This window comes from Tamandua tetradactyla, chromosome 2 (genome assembly GCF_023851605.1).
Source record: "Tamandua tetradactyla isolate mTamTet1 chromosome 2, mTamTet1.pri, whole genome shotgun sequence".
In the NCBI taxonomy this organism is placed as follows: Eukaryota; Metazoa; Chordata; class Mammalia; order Pilosa; family Myrmecophagidae; genus Tamandua; species Tamandua tetradactyla.
Window position 1 is genome coordinate 46,910,063 of NC_135328.1, and position 14,476 is coordinate 46,924,538.

The window sequence follows — 14,476 nt, forward strand, 5'->3', positions numbered from 1 at the left end:
TCTTTTGTTACACCCTACGGTCTCTGTAGAACTCCAAACAACACCTTTGATCTTTCCCCCATTCCTTAGGGGTATTTGGACTATCCCCAATCTGACTTCTTCATGTTGGAAGGGGCTGTCAATAATATGGGATAGGGAGATGGAGCTAGCTGATATTCTGGATTGGAGCTTGGACTTTTGAGAAACCGGGAGAAGCCACTGCAATCGGAGATGACTGAGAAATAGAGAGAGGCAGGAGAGAAAGACCAAAAGGAGGAAGCCCAAGGAGATTATCGGGTCATGTCAGGAATGGCCAGCAGAGGGCAGAGTTTCTCTGGTGACACTGCAGCCCAGCAAGTCGGGGCAAACTATATAGCTCCCAGAAAGGGCTGAGAAGGGATTCCCCTGCCCATTTTTTTGTTTTGCCAGGTTTATTTTAAGTACATTTTGTACATTTTTTTAAAAGTAGGATACATGTTACAAAATTCACTGAATACAAAAAGGTAATGAAAGGTAAGCTTTTTCCTCTGACTTCTGCCAGCAGAGTCCCCTCCTTAGAGATAACCACCATACTTGTTCATTATGTGTCCTTCCAGAGATAGTCTATGCACATATGAACACCTGCAATATTTATTTTTTTACACTAATCTAGCCCTGATTTTGACACCTCCCTAGACAATTTCTATTTGTATAAGAAGCTAACTGGTACTGAACATATACCACACATTATTCTTTAATTCACCAGACCTTGTGCTAGGTCAGTGGGTCTCAAACCTTAGCAAGCCTCAGAATCACATGGAAGGTTTGGTAAATCACGTGTTACTGAGCCCCTTTGAGTCCCAGTAGGTCTGATTCAGTAATGGGGCCCAAGAATTTGCTTTTTTAAAACAAATTCCCAGGTGATGCTGAGGCTGCTGGTCCAAGGATTACACTTTGAGAATCACTGAGCTAGATGTTGGGGAGAGACAAACTACATGCCCCAGTGGCCTTATTTCTCTCCCACAAGGGGAGGCATGCACAACCCAAGGAATCATACATACCAACAAGTGAGACCGTTTCAGGGTGATAAATTCCATGAAGAAAATGAACTAGGGAAAAGTGCTGGAGAGTAATGGGGTGGAAGGAGTGGGGATGGCAACATTCCAGGCACAAATAAGTGTTCCTTTTTGAGCAGCTGAAGTTTACAAGGCCAGATAAACAGACACACAAGTGGAGATGTCGGGGGCTCAGGGAAGGGGGATACATACAGAGACAGTGTGGAGAGAGAACAGGAAGGAATGTGGCCCCAGAGATGTGCAGAGACAGAGGGACCTGCAAGGAAGATTGGAACCCAACACAAATGAGTTAGGAGAGAAAAATTATGGGGAAATCAAGAGAGAGAAGAAGGTTTGAGAAGGAGGTGTAATCAAGAGCTGTCAGCTCAAAAAGAATAATTTAAATTCGGTAACAAGGGGTTTCAGGGACCCAGCAAGGCGCCTTGGTCCAGTCGTGAAGGTGGAAGCACCCTGAGTGAGAGGATGAGCCTAAGGAACAGAGAAATAAGGTGCTTGTGAAGGAGGATGGGGAGAGAGGCGCTATCGCAGTATGGCTAGGGGCTTGCGGTGGTAATCTCGTAGGAGGAGAGGGAGAATTAGAAGATGTGCCAGAAGGAGGGTGGATCAGAGCCATGAGAAGCGAGAACCGGTGGGGTGAGGAAGGGATGGTCTTGGAGCGCGCAAGCACTCGCCTGCCCTGGAAACACGACTTAATTAAACTTTACAATCCAAAACGAAAGCTCTATCTCCCACTCCTCCCTATCCTTTTACAGATGAGAAAACTGAAGCTCAGAGAGGTGATGGAACACGACAAGGTAACATCTGCCAGAACAAGACTTCCATCCTGGCAGGAGCCCACGCTTCTCTAACTGTCCTCTGGGCTCCGGCGGGTTTGGAACAAGACCCTTTCTTGAGTCGTTGCAAGATGCCCTTTGGAGAGCTGCGGGGTGGCGGGGAGGCCCCGAAGAGGGCGAGCGGGGCGGGGCGGGGTGTCCCCCCACATCCCCCACCCGGCCCTAGCTCCGCCCCGGGTGGCGCAGGGAGGGGGGTGGGGCCGGGTGGAGAGCCGGGCGTAGGCGGGGGTCGCGCGGGACTGGTAGAGACTGCTGAAGCGCTGAGTTCGCCGTGCGGCGGCAGCTGCCCAGCGTCCGCTCCCGGTCGCCTGTGCCCGTCGTACCAGTTCCGCCATGTCCACGGCCGCCCGACGGTCCCGCCCGCGACCGCTGCCGCTGTTCCTGCTGCAGCTGCTGTTGCTGCACGCGGGCCCGGTGCGCGCGGAAAGTAAGGTACGCACTCTCCTCTGACCCGGGCACAGCTCCGCGGGGAGCCGGGCGCGAGGGGGCGCTGTGGCCGGGTGTGAGGACCAAGGAAAGTCCTTGAAAATCCCCGGCCTGGGAGCTCAGGAACCTGGAGAGGCTTAGCGCGGAAGCCGTAGGGGACAGGCTCCCAGGAGACTAGCGCGTGAGGGAGGAAGGGCAGGAGATGGTTAGGGGTGCTTTGGACTGGAGACTGAGGAAGGGACACAGGAACGCAGGCGGGGCGGCGAGGAGATCAGTACTGAAACCCAGGTTCAGGAGAAGAGCGCTGGCAAGTAGGGAAGAGATGCAGCCCCCAGCCTAAGGAGGGGGTTTCCAGGAAGCCTGGGCAAGGGGAGCCTGGGGAATTTGCTCAGCGTTTCTACGAGAGCCTGACCCGCGTAGGGCATACCCCTGCGTCACTGCAACCCAGCAATTCGGGGTTTGCATCAGGCTCTGAGCAAACCTAGAGTGTGTCCCCAGTGCATCTGGTTTACTAATTGGTTACTAGCCTGGCCCCCTGGTGCCCCTGTCAGGGATGTATCCTCTGGAGGAGGTGTCTCCAGAAGTGGCCTAAGCCATGCTTTGTTGTGCCTAAGAGGTTCTGCTCTGGTGTCAAGCAGACCTGTGCTCAAATCCCGCATCCTCCACTCATAGCTGGCTGACCTTGGATCGGTGGCTTCACCTCTCTGTTCTTCCATTTATTTCCTCACCTGTAAATATGGGGATAATAATAGTCCTACTCATGCAGTGAAAGAGCTCTAGATTCAGTGAGATCATGCCTGTAAAACGCTTAGCCCAATATCTGGTGCCTAGTGGGTGCCCAATAATGATAGTGTGATTATGGAATCTTATCACAGGGACTTCAAAAGGGTGTGAAATCCAGAATGCAGAGGCAGCAAGCACCAAGGGTCAGTCAAAAGTGTTCTGGGTCAGACGTATTCCTAAGGGCCTTCTGGGAATGCTTGGTGAGAAAGGAACTAGGAGACAGTGAGCTGGAAGGAGGTAGGGCCCATGCTCACAGAGCATGAGATCAAAGGAGGAGCTTCTCTCAGTGTCTTTCCAGCCTCCTTCCTAATAGAAGGTAGGACAGCCCTCTCTGCGGGCAGGTAAGGAGCAGAAGCCACTAGCCACACAGCAGGTAGATGAGCAGTGGGCATCCTCAGTCTCTCGGCCTGAAGGTTTGGCTTAGGGCACAAAACCCTGCAGACAGCAGTCCTCACCTTGTGTTCCAAAGAGAAGGAGGGAAAAAATATCATTCCCATTTTACAGGGAGCAGAAGGGACGTGGTGTGGGAGGCAGCTGGCTTGGAATCAGGAAGCATAGGTTCTGGCCCTTCCTCTGTCATTTTTTGGCTGTGTGACCTTGGGCAAGTCCCTGCCTCTCCTTGGGCTTCAGTTTTCCCATCTGTAAAACTGCCTCGTTTGATTTCCCTTCCATCTGGAGCCTTCTGGGATTCCCTGACCTGGCTCAGGTAAGGGAACAATTGAGCTGAAAATCCCAGATGATCTGAGTAGCACTTTGCTGCCTCTTATCTCTCTGGCTGGGAGGGATATTTGGACCTGGTCATCCTCTGAGCCATGCAGGGGGCTGTGGAAGTGATGGGGGAGGGCTCGCATTCAAAACAAAGCAAAGGCAAAGAAAACCCAGCACCCTGTTTATGTAGTGACTCAGTCAAATATTGCTAGTTTGGGGGTGTGTGTGTGTGTGTTTAGTTGTCCCAGGGCAAGCTGGGACTGGTGGGGCAGGGAGGCACACCATAGAGTATGAAGGATGAAGCAGCTGGGGCACTCAGCAAAGCCAGCTGGGGAAAAAAAATCAAGTGATAGATGAATTTACTTCGCATTCCTCACCACAGCCGGACTCCTGCTGGCTCCGCAGAGAAAGCTGTTTTCATTATCACCCACTCCCTCCCCCATAACAATCCCTCTTTCCTCGCCTAGCCTGTCCTGTTTTCCCTGGGGAGATTGAGCCCTTGCAGAGTCAGCTGGAGAGGGGGAGGGGCTTGGAGCCTATCTGGGGCTCTGAAGGGTTAATTGGCTCTTCCTCAGGCTTCCTGTCCCTGGGAGGTCCAGCCTCCCCTCCAGCCCAATATGTTGTGGGGTACTGGGGCAACTCTCTCACCACGCAACTCTTTGGTCTCTGCCAGTCTTTGCTCAGTGTGTTTGAATTTTGTGTTTATAGCAAAGCCTCTCCTAAGCAGAATTCAGTGTTTCCATCTAAGGAAGTGCTTTGTCCAGACTGGAAGTGGGAGGGGGAGCTCACAGCTTCCCTGATGTTTCTGCGGGGCTGCCCGGCATGGAGGTGGGAATGCACAAGACCTCCAGGCATGCTACCAGGGACAGCTTTTCACTGTGTGACCTTGGAAGGTGACTGGGAATTCCCCGTCTCTACCTTATTTTCCCTATCTGTGAAAGGGCTGTTGGTACCCTGCTTCCGCCAGGCACTGAGAAGTAAGAAATGGATCCTCAGTCCGCTCGCTGCTGACCGGGAACTCAGAGACAGAGGGAAGGTCCGCGCCTGCGGGAGCTGGGCCAGAGGGGCGGGAGTGGCGGCAGCAGGTGGGCGGTGGTGGCCTAGGCTAGATGAGACGTGCCAGGCCAGGCCAGCCCCGGGGGCTTAGGAGTTGCTTGCGCCTCCGCCTGGGGGGTTTCCGCCTTGGGGGGGGTTCCGCCTGGGGGTGTGATTGAAAACAGGCTGTGGAGCCAGCAAGGGCTGCCCTGTGTTGGGCCCTTCTGCACGCGCAGAGGGTGGGACCGGGCCAGGCCCCACAGTGTCTCTCTGCGGGGAAGGTGTTGCCCCTTCACCCCCGTTGGCTGAGGCATCTGGGACAAAGCCCCAAGGAGCGTCCTGTGTGCTGGGCCCCCTGCCCAGCACTTACATTCAGGATCTCACACAGCCGTCCTGACAGTCCTCCTGCGGCTTCAGTGACCCTCTCCATTAGGCAGGCTTGAACACTGAAGCTGGAAAGAATCAGGTCAGAGCTACTCAAGTATTCTAGGTAGAGGGGGCTTGAGGAGCATGGAGAGCTCAGCCTCTGGTGGGCATCCAAATGGCCTCTTTGTAAACAAGATACGTGCCTAGACCCTACTCTGGAAAGCCTGGGCCAAGGGGTCTGGAGGAGGGCCCCGACATCTTCACTTTCCAGGTGCGCCCCGGGTAATTCTGAGACTCATCCCCCAGTTGAGAACTAGCAGGGGCGATGGGGAACCATGAAGGCTTGGGAAGCAAGAGAATAACAGATCATCAAAGAGGAGTTTGGGGAAGATTAATGTGGCAGAGAGGAGGTTGCTGTATTGTCCAGGCATTGGTTCCTGCAGCCTGAAGCAGGACAGTGGTCACAGAGTGGGCAGCAGTAGACAGAGATGGGACATATTTAGGATGAAGAATCAGAGGGACTTCGGGGCTCGTTGGTCGTTCAGGGTGAGAGGGAGACTCAGAGCTGGGTTAGGAGGGAGAGGAGGTAGACACAGGTTTGAGAGAAGATGCAGGGATCCAGTTTTGAATGGATTAAGTTTAGGTTTCTTGCTTAGCTGGCAGTGGACTCTAGGGAAGGTTGTTACCTGTGAGAGGTCATGAAAACTCCCTTGCAGTGAGACCGAACTATGAGAGAAGAAGGAAGAGAATCAACCTCAAGTGTTCAGCTTCTGGAACCTTTCAAAGTTAAGCTGCCTCAATTCCCACCCTGGCCAGATGTATCCATCTCTTTTCTTCAGAAAAATCTCAAGTACACCTTATTGCCCTCTCATTATGGGATTTCCTTGCAAATCTTTTAAAGCCCAAACCACCCACACTTTTGGGGGACTTTGGCAGCAGTGTGTGCTGAGCGAGGTTTCAGGGAAAAATGGGGGGCTGAAGTGGGGGTTTCCTGCTTGGCAGCAGCTCCAGCCTTCATGCCAAAAGCAAGATAGGCCAGGTCCAGAGATGAGCCCCAGGTCCTTTGCACCTCACAGCCCAGCCCAGGGCTGGCCTCTGTGCAGACCCACCTGTCTCAGCTCTGTTGCTGGTTGAGAAGGCTTTGCTTAGTGGCTGTGGGTGGTCATGGAAGGGACAACATGTAAGCCAAAGTTTGTAATCAGGCTGTGCTGTGCGACCCCAAGCAAACCTCTAGTCTTCTCTGATGCCCAGACTTCTCCTCTCGCAGATGGGGCTGAGGTGAGGGCAGACAGAGATGGAGGGTGATCTGGAATGTGAAGGAGGGTTGTTGGCAATGATTTGTATAGCCACTGCGGCTCGGAGAGCAGTTACCCCATGCCAGGCTCCGATAGGGCACTCTGAATGCACTGGCCTGTTTGGGCCTCATGATGACTTTGTAAAAGAGAAACTATTATCTTCCCTGCTCTACAGATGGGGAAGCTCAGGTTCGGAGAGGTTGAGGGTCTTTTCAAAGCCACACAAGTAGGAGGAGTAGATTTAAGCCCAAGGCTGGCTCTTCAACATAGCCCTCTGCTGCCTCCCCCACATCAGGCACCACATAACTTAATAATAAGATGTGGGGCCGCACCAGTAACAGCCACGGAGGTGAGGGGCAGCTGTGGTCGATGGGTGGCAGCGGGAGGCTCGGCTGCAGCCTGTGAGGCCTGTGCTCCTGGACGGTGGGAGTAGGAGCAGAGGTTTTCTTCTGGCTCCAGGCCGCCCTCATCTGGACAAAGCATCTCGTCTGAGGAGGGAAGAACTTTCACAGCCTGATGTGGAGGCTGCTGCTGAGTGTGTGTGTGTGTGGGTGTGGGTGTGTAAGGGTGTGGTTGGGTCCCAAGGAGGTGTCTCTGGTCTAGTCACATGGAACACACCCAAATCTACCTACTGGGGCCTTGGATCCCTGGGGAAGTGGGGGTGACAAGGAGTCCCAACAGAGATGGGAAGGAAGAACCCAGGAACCCCTAAGGAAAAGGGCTCCCCTGGGCACTAGAAGCAGCCAAAGGAATGTGCAGGATCCCAAGCCTGGCTGTGTCAGCCTTCACGGGCAAGGGGGAATTGCCCTGCAGTGCCCAGAGTACCCTCTGCCCACAGATGGCGCAGGACAAAGCTTCCACCAGTAGCTGTTCCCTTGCCTGTCCCCTCGCCATACTCCCTTCCCCCTCCACAGACAGAAGGCCTGGGGCCAACCCACCTGGGGAAGCCATTTGATGGCTCCGGGGCTGGTTCCCCATCTGTAGGACACTACTGAGTACCTACCAGTGCCCCCACGTGGAGAAATGAATGGAGAAACAACTCCGTTTCAGGATAGCTGAAAATAATAACAGTAGCTACAATGTACAGGACATTCTGTGTGCTCCCAGCTTGGGCTGAGCACATTACTGGCATTACATCTCCTCACTTAGTTCTTTGAAGGGGAGTTACTGGTAGTGCCTTTGATTTACAGATGAGGAAACTGAGGCACAGAGTGGTTAAGTAATCCACCCAAGAGCTCACTGCTGTAGGTGACCCACGTCTGTGTTTCTAGTCACTGCACCCACTTTCCCAGCATCCAAAGAGCGCTCAGTAAATGTTTTTTCCTGGCTCTATGCTCCCAGGCTTGTCTCCTCCATACACAGTCTGTCCACAGGCAGCCTGAGGGAGCAGCCTATGATGCAGCTCTGACCCCAGCTCCTCCCAGCTTAAAACTCTTCCAAGGAATTGTGAAGGGTTGATTGGAAAGTTTTACAAATGGGTGGTGGTGATGGTAGCACAACACTGTGAGTGTAATTAACAGCGTTGAATTATGCAGATGAATGCGGTTAAAAGGGGGAAATTTGAAGTCATATATATGTTACTAGGATAAAAATTAAGAGATAAAACTTAGGATGTACAACACAGTGAATCCTATTGCAAACAATGAACTACAGTTAACAGTACGATTATAAAAATGTTCTTTCACGAATCTAACAGGTGTACCACACTAATTCACGGTGTTAATGATAGGGCAGGCTGTAGTTAATGGCACAATTTGAATATTCTTCCATCAGTTGCAACAAAGGTACCACATTAATGCAAAGTGTTAATAATCGGGGGAACAGTACATGGGAACGTTGTATTTTCTACATGATTTATCTATAAATCTACAACTACTCTAAATAAATTAATTAATTAAAAATAAATAAATAAATAAAAATCTCTACCATGGCTCCCAGTGTTTTCAGAAAGAAGCTAAGACCCTCAGCCAAATTTCAGGGCTCCCTGTGAGCTGGGCTCCTCTGCTCCACAGCCTCACCTCCTGCCACCCCAAGCACTCCTCAAGCACTGGCCACAGTAAACCACCTGTAGGCCCTCCCAACCCTCCCCCCAAAGTGCCAGGCTCTCTCTTGCTGTCAGGCATCTTATTTGTGATCCCTGGACTGTCCCTCTCCTCATTAAAGATGACCTCCAAGGGTGCCCTCCTCTGAGCGGTCTTCATGGGTGCCCTCCTCTGTGTTCCCTATGGAGGGCTCACCAAGCCAGCTTCTCCCATGGCTAAAAGGCCAAAAAACATGCCTCCGTCTATTTCTTCTGCACCCCCAGCCATCACCCAGGGCCTGGCAGAAGCCAAGGGTCCAAACAGGTGTCTGAGAGCTCACGGAAGAAACGGAGTAACAAAGGTCCTTGCCCTTGTTACAAAACTCAAAGGAGCCATGAACTTACCTGGGCCTGGTAACTTTGGTGAAAGCGGAGTAGCCCTGGGGCCTGGGGCGGTTGTTTGTTGACTGATCTATGGATCCCAAGAGCCCAGAAAGTAGGGTGCACTGGCTGAGCCAGGTAGAGGAGAGGGTGATTGGGGCTTCCAGAGTGCAGCTGACATGTCAGGGCAGCGAAGGCTGGAACTGTTGACTAAGCTGAGCACCTGCTACTGACCTCACTGGCTGACTCCTGGTGGCACGAAGTCCTCTGGCTTCTAGTGACCCATGGCCATACGTGGATGCTAGAAGTGTAGCGTCTTGGGATAGGATTGAAGAAGAAGGGGGCAGGGGAGGGGAAAGCCCTAACTGTTGTCATGTTATCACAGTAGATCCTCACTATGAGAAGGACAGGTTCAGAGAAGTCGTCCATTTTACCAGTGCAGGAACTGAGGCTCAGAAAGATTACATAACCTGCTTAAAGTCAAAGGACATGGTTAACAGGTCTGGAGGAGAAGCAGCATTAAGCAGAGATTGCAATGTAGAGTCAGATCCAAAATTGGAATGACCACGTCAAAACTGTGGGACCATGGCACATGATTTCACCTCTCTAAGCCCCTGTTTCTTTATTTGTATTAATAACAGCTCATGTTTATAAAGAACTCACTATGTGCCAGGCTCTGTTCTTTACCTGTATTAACATGTTTAATCCTCTCAAAATCCCATGAGGCAGGAGCCCATTTTAAGACGAAGCAATAGAGGTGCAGAAAGACTGTGTTGCAATGGTCTCACGAGTATAACCTAGGCTCCAGACATCATGCTCTTAACCCGATGCTCAAGTTTGACTGCAAGATGCAGACTCGTTTACTCAGTAGATATCTCCAGAGCATCTAACTCAGGCCAAGCAAGCACTATTCTAGGGATAGGAGGGAACAAGGCAAAGTCCCTGCCCCTAATGGGCAGTGGAGTGGGGGAGACAGAAAATAAGCAAATACAGATATAATATTTCAGGTGGTCATAGGTACAAGAAAGAAAGTCAAAGCCACCGGGGACAGAGAACAACAGGAGGTAGGAGTCAGGGAAGGTGTCTCAGAGGAGGTGACATGTGAGCAGAGAACTAAGTGATGTGGGAGACTGAGCCACAGGAATATCAGGAGGATGAGGGTTTCAGGCTGAGGACCACACATGTGCAAAGGCCCTGAGGCTGGAGTGGCAGGAGACAGCAGAAGGGAACAGCCATCAGAAGAGGGGTTGGGAGGAGGGGGTCAGTTCATATAGGCCTTGAATGCCGTGGTAGGGACTTGGAGGCAAAATCTCTCACCCCCCCCCACACACATACTATTATTAAATGTCATAACGTGCATTAAATCTTAATGCAGTACCTAGAACGTAGTAAGCGAGCAATAAAATGTTGCCATTAATATTTTGGTTGTCATTACTATTAATAGGCATCCGTTTCCCTGTAACGGCTACTTCCTCCTCTGCCTCCTCCGACCCCTAAAGACCCACGTGGCTGGATTCTGCCATCTCTCCCCTTACTCCACCCCGGAGCCCTGGCCCGCTGCTCACCGACGCCCCTCTTGCCCTCACCTCCACAGATGTTCGGTGACGTGGACCAGGTGCGGATGACCTCGGAGGGCTCCGACTGCCGCTGCAAGTGCATCATGCGGCCGCTGAGCAAGGACGCGTGCAGCCGGGTGCGCAGCGGGCGCGCGCGGGTCGAGGACTTCTACACCGTGGAGACGGTGAGCTCGGGCGCCGACTGCCGCTGCTCCTGCACGGCGCCGCCCTCCTCGCTCAACCCTTGCGAGAATGAGTGGAAGATGGAGAAGCTTAAGAAGCAGGCCCCGGAGCTCCTCAAGGTAGCCTTTGGGGACCGGGGGGGGACAGGAACACCAGCTGTGTGTGCGTGTGCGTGCGTGTGTGTGCGCGCGCCTATCACAAGCCAGGAGCTAGGCTGTCCCCGCAGTGAAAATCCTACACGGTTTGTGACGCAGGTGCTGCTCTCCCCATTGTACAGGTGAGAAAACAGGCTCCCTGAGAAGCCATCTCTTGCCCAAGACCCGTTCAGCCAAAAAGCACCGGAGGCCAGATTCTTTAGCTAATGACTAGTTTAACTCAATGTGGCCCCTTTGCTTCTGCTCCAAGCCTTGTACCTGCCGGCGCCTATCTGTAGTATATATTTCTGAGTGTTTTACAACCTGTGGGGTTTTATTGTTTTTAATGGAATAGCATTTCTCGTAGTCAAGTACCACCCGCATATCCCATGAGGTGCTGCGCTCCTTTTACATTTCTCTCAGTTTTGAAGCCAGTTTGTGAAATACGTAATCACCATTGTCATTTTATAGGTAAGAGAACCGGTTTAAAAGTAGTTTGGTAACTTGCCCAAGCTCACCTAATGACAGGCAGCTTCAAGTCCACACCACACTCTTGTGTGATTAGAAAAAGCCTCCCCTCTGGGTAGGCAGATTAGAAACAGGCCCCACACCTGGGGGAGGGACAGAGCCCTGCCCAGCGCCAGGTCCGCCACCCGGACCCGCAGCTTGGCTAGGCGCAAGCGCCAGCCGGGCACCATCGCAGGGCAGGCACCGTGTTCACCTTGCTGCTCCCTGGGCCTGGGTGGGGCCAGGATTGAAATCCACATCCTGCTGTGTCCAAAGCATGTGTTTTAACCCACCTTGCCCTTTTGCCTTCCTTTTTTGTAAAGGACCAGATTGGTTGGTGTCTTTTGAGAGTATCTTTTCTTTTATAACCTCTTCTAAACGTATGGGATTCTATTTGACCTGTTTGATGTGAAGAACTGTGAAGGGTCTGAAACGCTCCCCTACTTGCAAGCTAGCAAGTTAGCCTGCCAGTTTCATGGATGTAGCAGAAGACACAAGCCTCTGAGTTAGAGACAGAGGCCTTTATTTCTCAGAGCAATAGCTATAGCAGAGTATCTGCGTTCTATTCCCCTATTTCAGTTCCCACAACGTAAGGCAATGGGGGCCAGATGACACCTGCACACTCAGTGGGGTGTGTTACAAGAGACGAGCCCTGAGCATAGGGAATCCGAATCTTTTATAATGGGCACTAAGCATGCCTCTTGCTCCAGAGGGAAATGCTTCCTCTATCTTCCAAGCCTGTTTACTATATGACCAGACAGCCGGGGACAAAGGCAGTCAGTGCCTCTGCAAAGCAAGGCATACAGAAGAGTAAGAGACTCTTGGAGAATTTTCTCCCAACATTTGGCTAAAAAGGTTTTCTTTAAGTTTATCTTTAGTTTTATCTTTCTAATAACTGAATGGATGCCAAACTTTCAAAGTTAGGAGAGGTATTGAATTTTAGGGCAAATGACCTCTTGACAATTTGGCAGTCCCTGGGCCACGCTGTCACCTGCAGGTTCCAGGCTCCCAGTCACAGGGACAGACCCCATTTCTGCTCAGGTCAACTTCTCAATAACGGATCGTAAGCATGCCTGTCATGAGGATTCACAAAGCCCTTTTATAAATTCTGGCTAATTTAATCCTTACCACAATCTTATGGAGAAGTAATTTTGATCTTGGTCTTACTTATGGGGCAATTGGAGGCCTAGAGAGGGATGGTGACTTGCATAATATCACACAGCAAGATTTGAATCCAGGAATTCTCTGTTGTGTCCTTTTGCCCACTGTCCTTTAGGCCTTTTGGTGCACAGTATCCATGGGGATCTTTGTTCAGCCCCACAGGATTGAAGTGGGGTGGGGATGGGAATGACTCAGCAGGTGGGGTTGAAGGAGGAGGAGAGGATACCCTACCTAATTAATATGCTAAGGACAGTGATGGTGTTAAGGGGAGCCCAGAGGCAGGGGACAGGGGGAGCACATGCCAGGGGCACCCGACCCTGTACCCTACCCTCTGTTTTTACCGCAGCCCTTCCAGGTGTAGTTTGGCCTTAGTTGCTTGGTTTTGTGTAGGGGTGAGGGATTCTGGACACCCCCTTTCTTGAACAGACTTGCTGCTACTGTGTGCCGCTCACCTCTTCATTCCCTTTCCTAGACGTGGTCCCAACTGCCCCCACCCTTGAGGAATCCCACAATGGCAGTGTGATCAGAGCTGAGCCAAGGGACATTCCAGGAATTGTGGGGGCTCCAATGAGGGTATAACTTTAGAACTGCGTCTTGAGGGATGTTTAGGAGTCTGACAGGCAGAGAGGGAATGAGGGCATTTCTGGTTGAAAGTGAGTGGAGTACGTATGGCACAGGATGCCTCCCTGTCCTCTCTCTGCTCCAGCCCCACTGGATGCCAGTCTGTTCCTTTAGCACAGTGCTTCTCAAACTTTCTATGGTGAAGGAACAGTTCAAAATGTTCAATCTGTCACAAATCAACACTTGGGTAAAATATGATAAAAATGAATTCCTGGAAAAACAAAATGGAATCAAAACAGGCATACAGAATATAAGTCCAATGTTTTGTTATTGCGTCAGCAGATGAAATTACTCAAATGGCTGTAAAGTTTCTAAATGCTTCCTCTTATTCTCTGTAATTATTTTATCACAGACCATGAGCAGTTTGGACCAGCAGTAGTCTGCAGACCACACTTTGAGAGGTGCTGCTCGGACACATCCTGTTTCTTTTTCCCTCCAGCTCTTTGTCTGGAATACCCTTCTCCCATCATTTTTGCTAGTCTGAGCTGAAATGAAACCCCCTCCTGGCAGCCTCCCCTAATCCACGGCTGCTCCCTGTCACCGATGCCCACTGCCTGGGCACCTACCTGTTACGGTCTGTGTTCCCCGACAGCCCATGAAGGACAAGGGCCTTGTCTCACTTGCTCATCGCTGTCCTTAGTCACTGGCCCACAGAAGCATGGGCTGAGGCTGAGGAGGATGGCAGGTTCAGAGTGTGGAGGACTAGAACGCCAGGCTCGGGAGAGGAGAGGCTGCTTGTGGGCCCAGGGAACCTCAGAAAGTTCACGAGCAGGAAAAGAGACCCATAGTCAAAGCTGGACTCGGGGTGGCTATGAAAGCAGCAGAGTGAAGTGGGCAGGGTCTGTGCAGCCCCCTGGAAAAATAATCATTGTTGCTGAGATTCATGAAGCCTGTGCTGTGTGCCCGCGCTATGCCGAGTCCTCTACATGTTTCTGCTCCTCACTGCAACCCTATTGGCCCATTTCACAGATAAGGAAGCTGAAGCACAGAGGAGTCTACGTATGTGATTCTCCAGCTGTGGGCTCTGTGGGCAGAGCCCCCCAGGCCTGGAAGGATTCTGGGGGAGCAGAGAAGCTGGCTCTGGAGCTCCACGTCTGTTTCCATCAGAGCCCTCCACCCTCGTTTGCTATTTTAGAGTGCAGATTCCACTTGGAGTACAGTTCCCTGGCTTCAGAAACTGTTCGAACACCCTTGGGAGAGTGGGAGTAAGACTGTTTTGGAAACAACTTACGAGGGCCAGAAGAGCTCTGGCTTGTTTGGTCACTGAGACCCGCCGCAGGCAAGGGGTGGGGGTTGGGCTGCAAGAACAGCCTTTCCTCAGAAGCCAGGGAAGGCCGATTTCCTAATTGCCCCATTGTGCCAAGGTTTCCCTGACGCTCTCACTGGCATCTCGGCCATCTGGAGGGAAGTGTCCTATCCTGATGAGGTGTAAT

The 14,476-nt window shown here is 51.8% G+C and overlaps 1 protein-coding gene and 1 long non-coding RNA gene across 8 annotated transcripts in view; one reads left to right on the plus strand and one right to left on the minus strand.

Moving 5' to 3' along the window:
• The window catches only part of OLFML2A (olfactomedin like 2A), a 38,543-nt gene that overhangs the window by 10,033 nt on the left and 14,034 nt on the right, over positions 1-14,476 (plus strand). Inside the window, exons 2-3 of one of the 4 annotated variants that reach the window (XM_077144603.1) lie at positions 1,787-1,828; positions 10,476-10,739. In XM_077144603.1, coding sequence (XP_077000718.1) covers positions 1,787-1,828; positions 10,476-10,739 — 306 coding nt within the window. Of the gene's footprint in view, positions 1-1,786; positions 1,829-2,067; positions 2,300-4,543; positions 4,678-10,475; positions 10,740-10,776; positions 11,226-14,476 lie in introns of those variants that run through there. The other 3 variants (XM_077144598.1, XM_077144612.1, XM_077144615.1) reach the window with 3 other exon arrangements.
• LOC143670018 (uncharacterized) lies at positions 3,904-10,785 on the minus strand. Of its 4 annotated transcripts, none has more exons than XR_013169214.1 (5): positions 10,468-10,785; positions 6,295-6,491; positions 5,872-5,911; positions 5,190-5,271; positions 3,904-4,112 (listed from the first exon to the last, which is right to left on the minus strand). It is a non-coding gene; the product is annotated as an uncharacterized LOC143670018 (long non-coding RNA). The 4 variants fall into 4 exon arrangements; XR_013169213.1 differs by lacking the exon at positions 10,468-10,785 and adding exons at positions 7,419-7,535; positions 9,116-10,461 and having other exon boundaries at positions 5,190-5,911; XR_013169209.1 differs by having other exon boundaries at positions 5,190-5,911.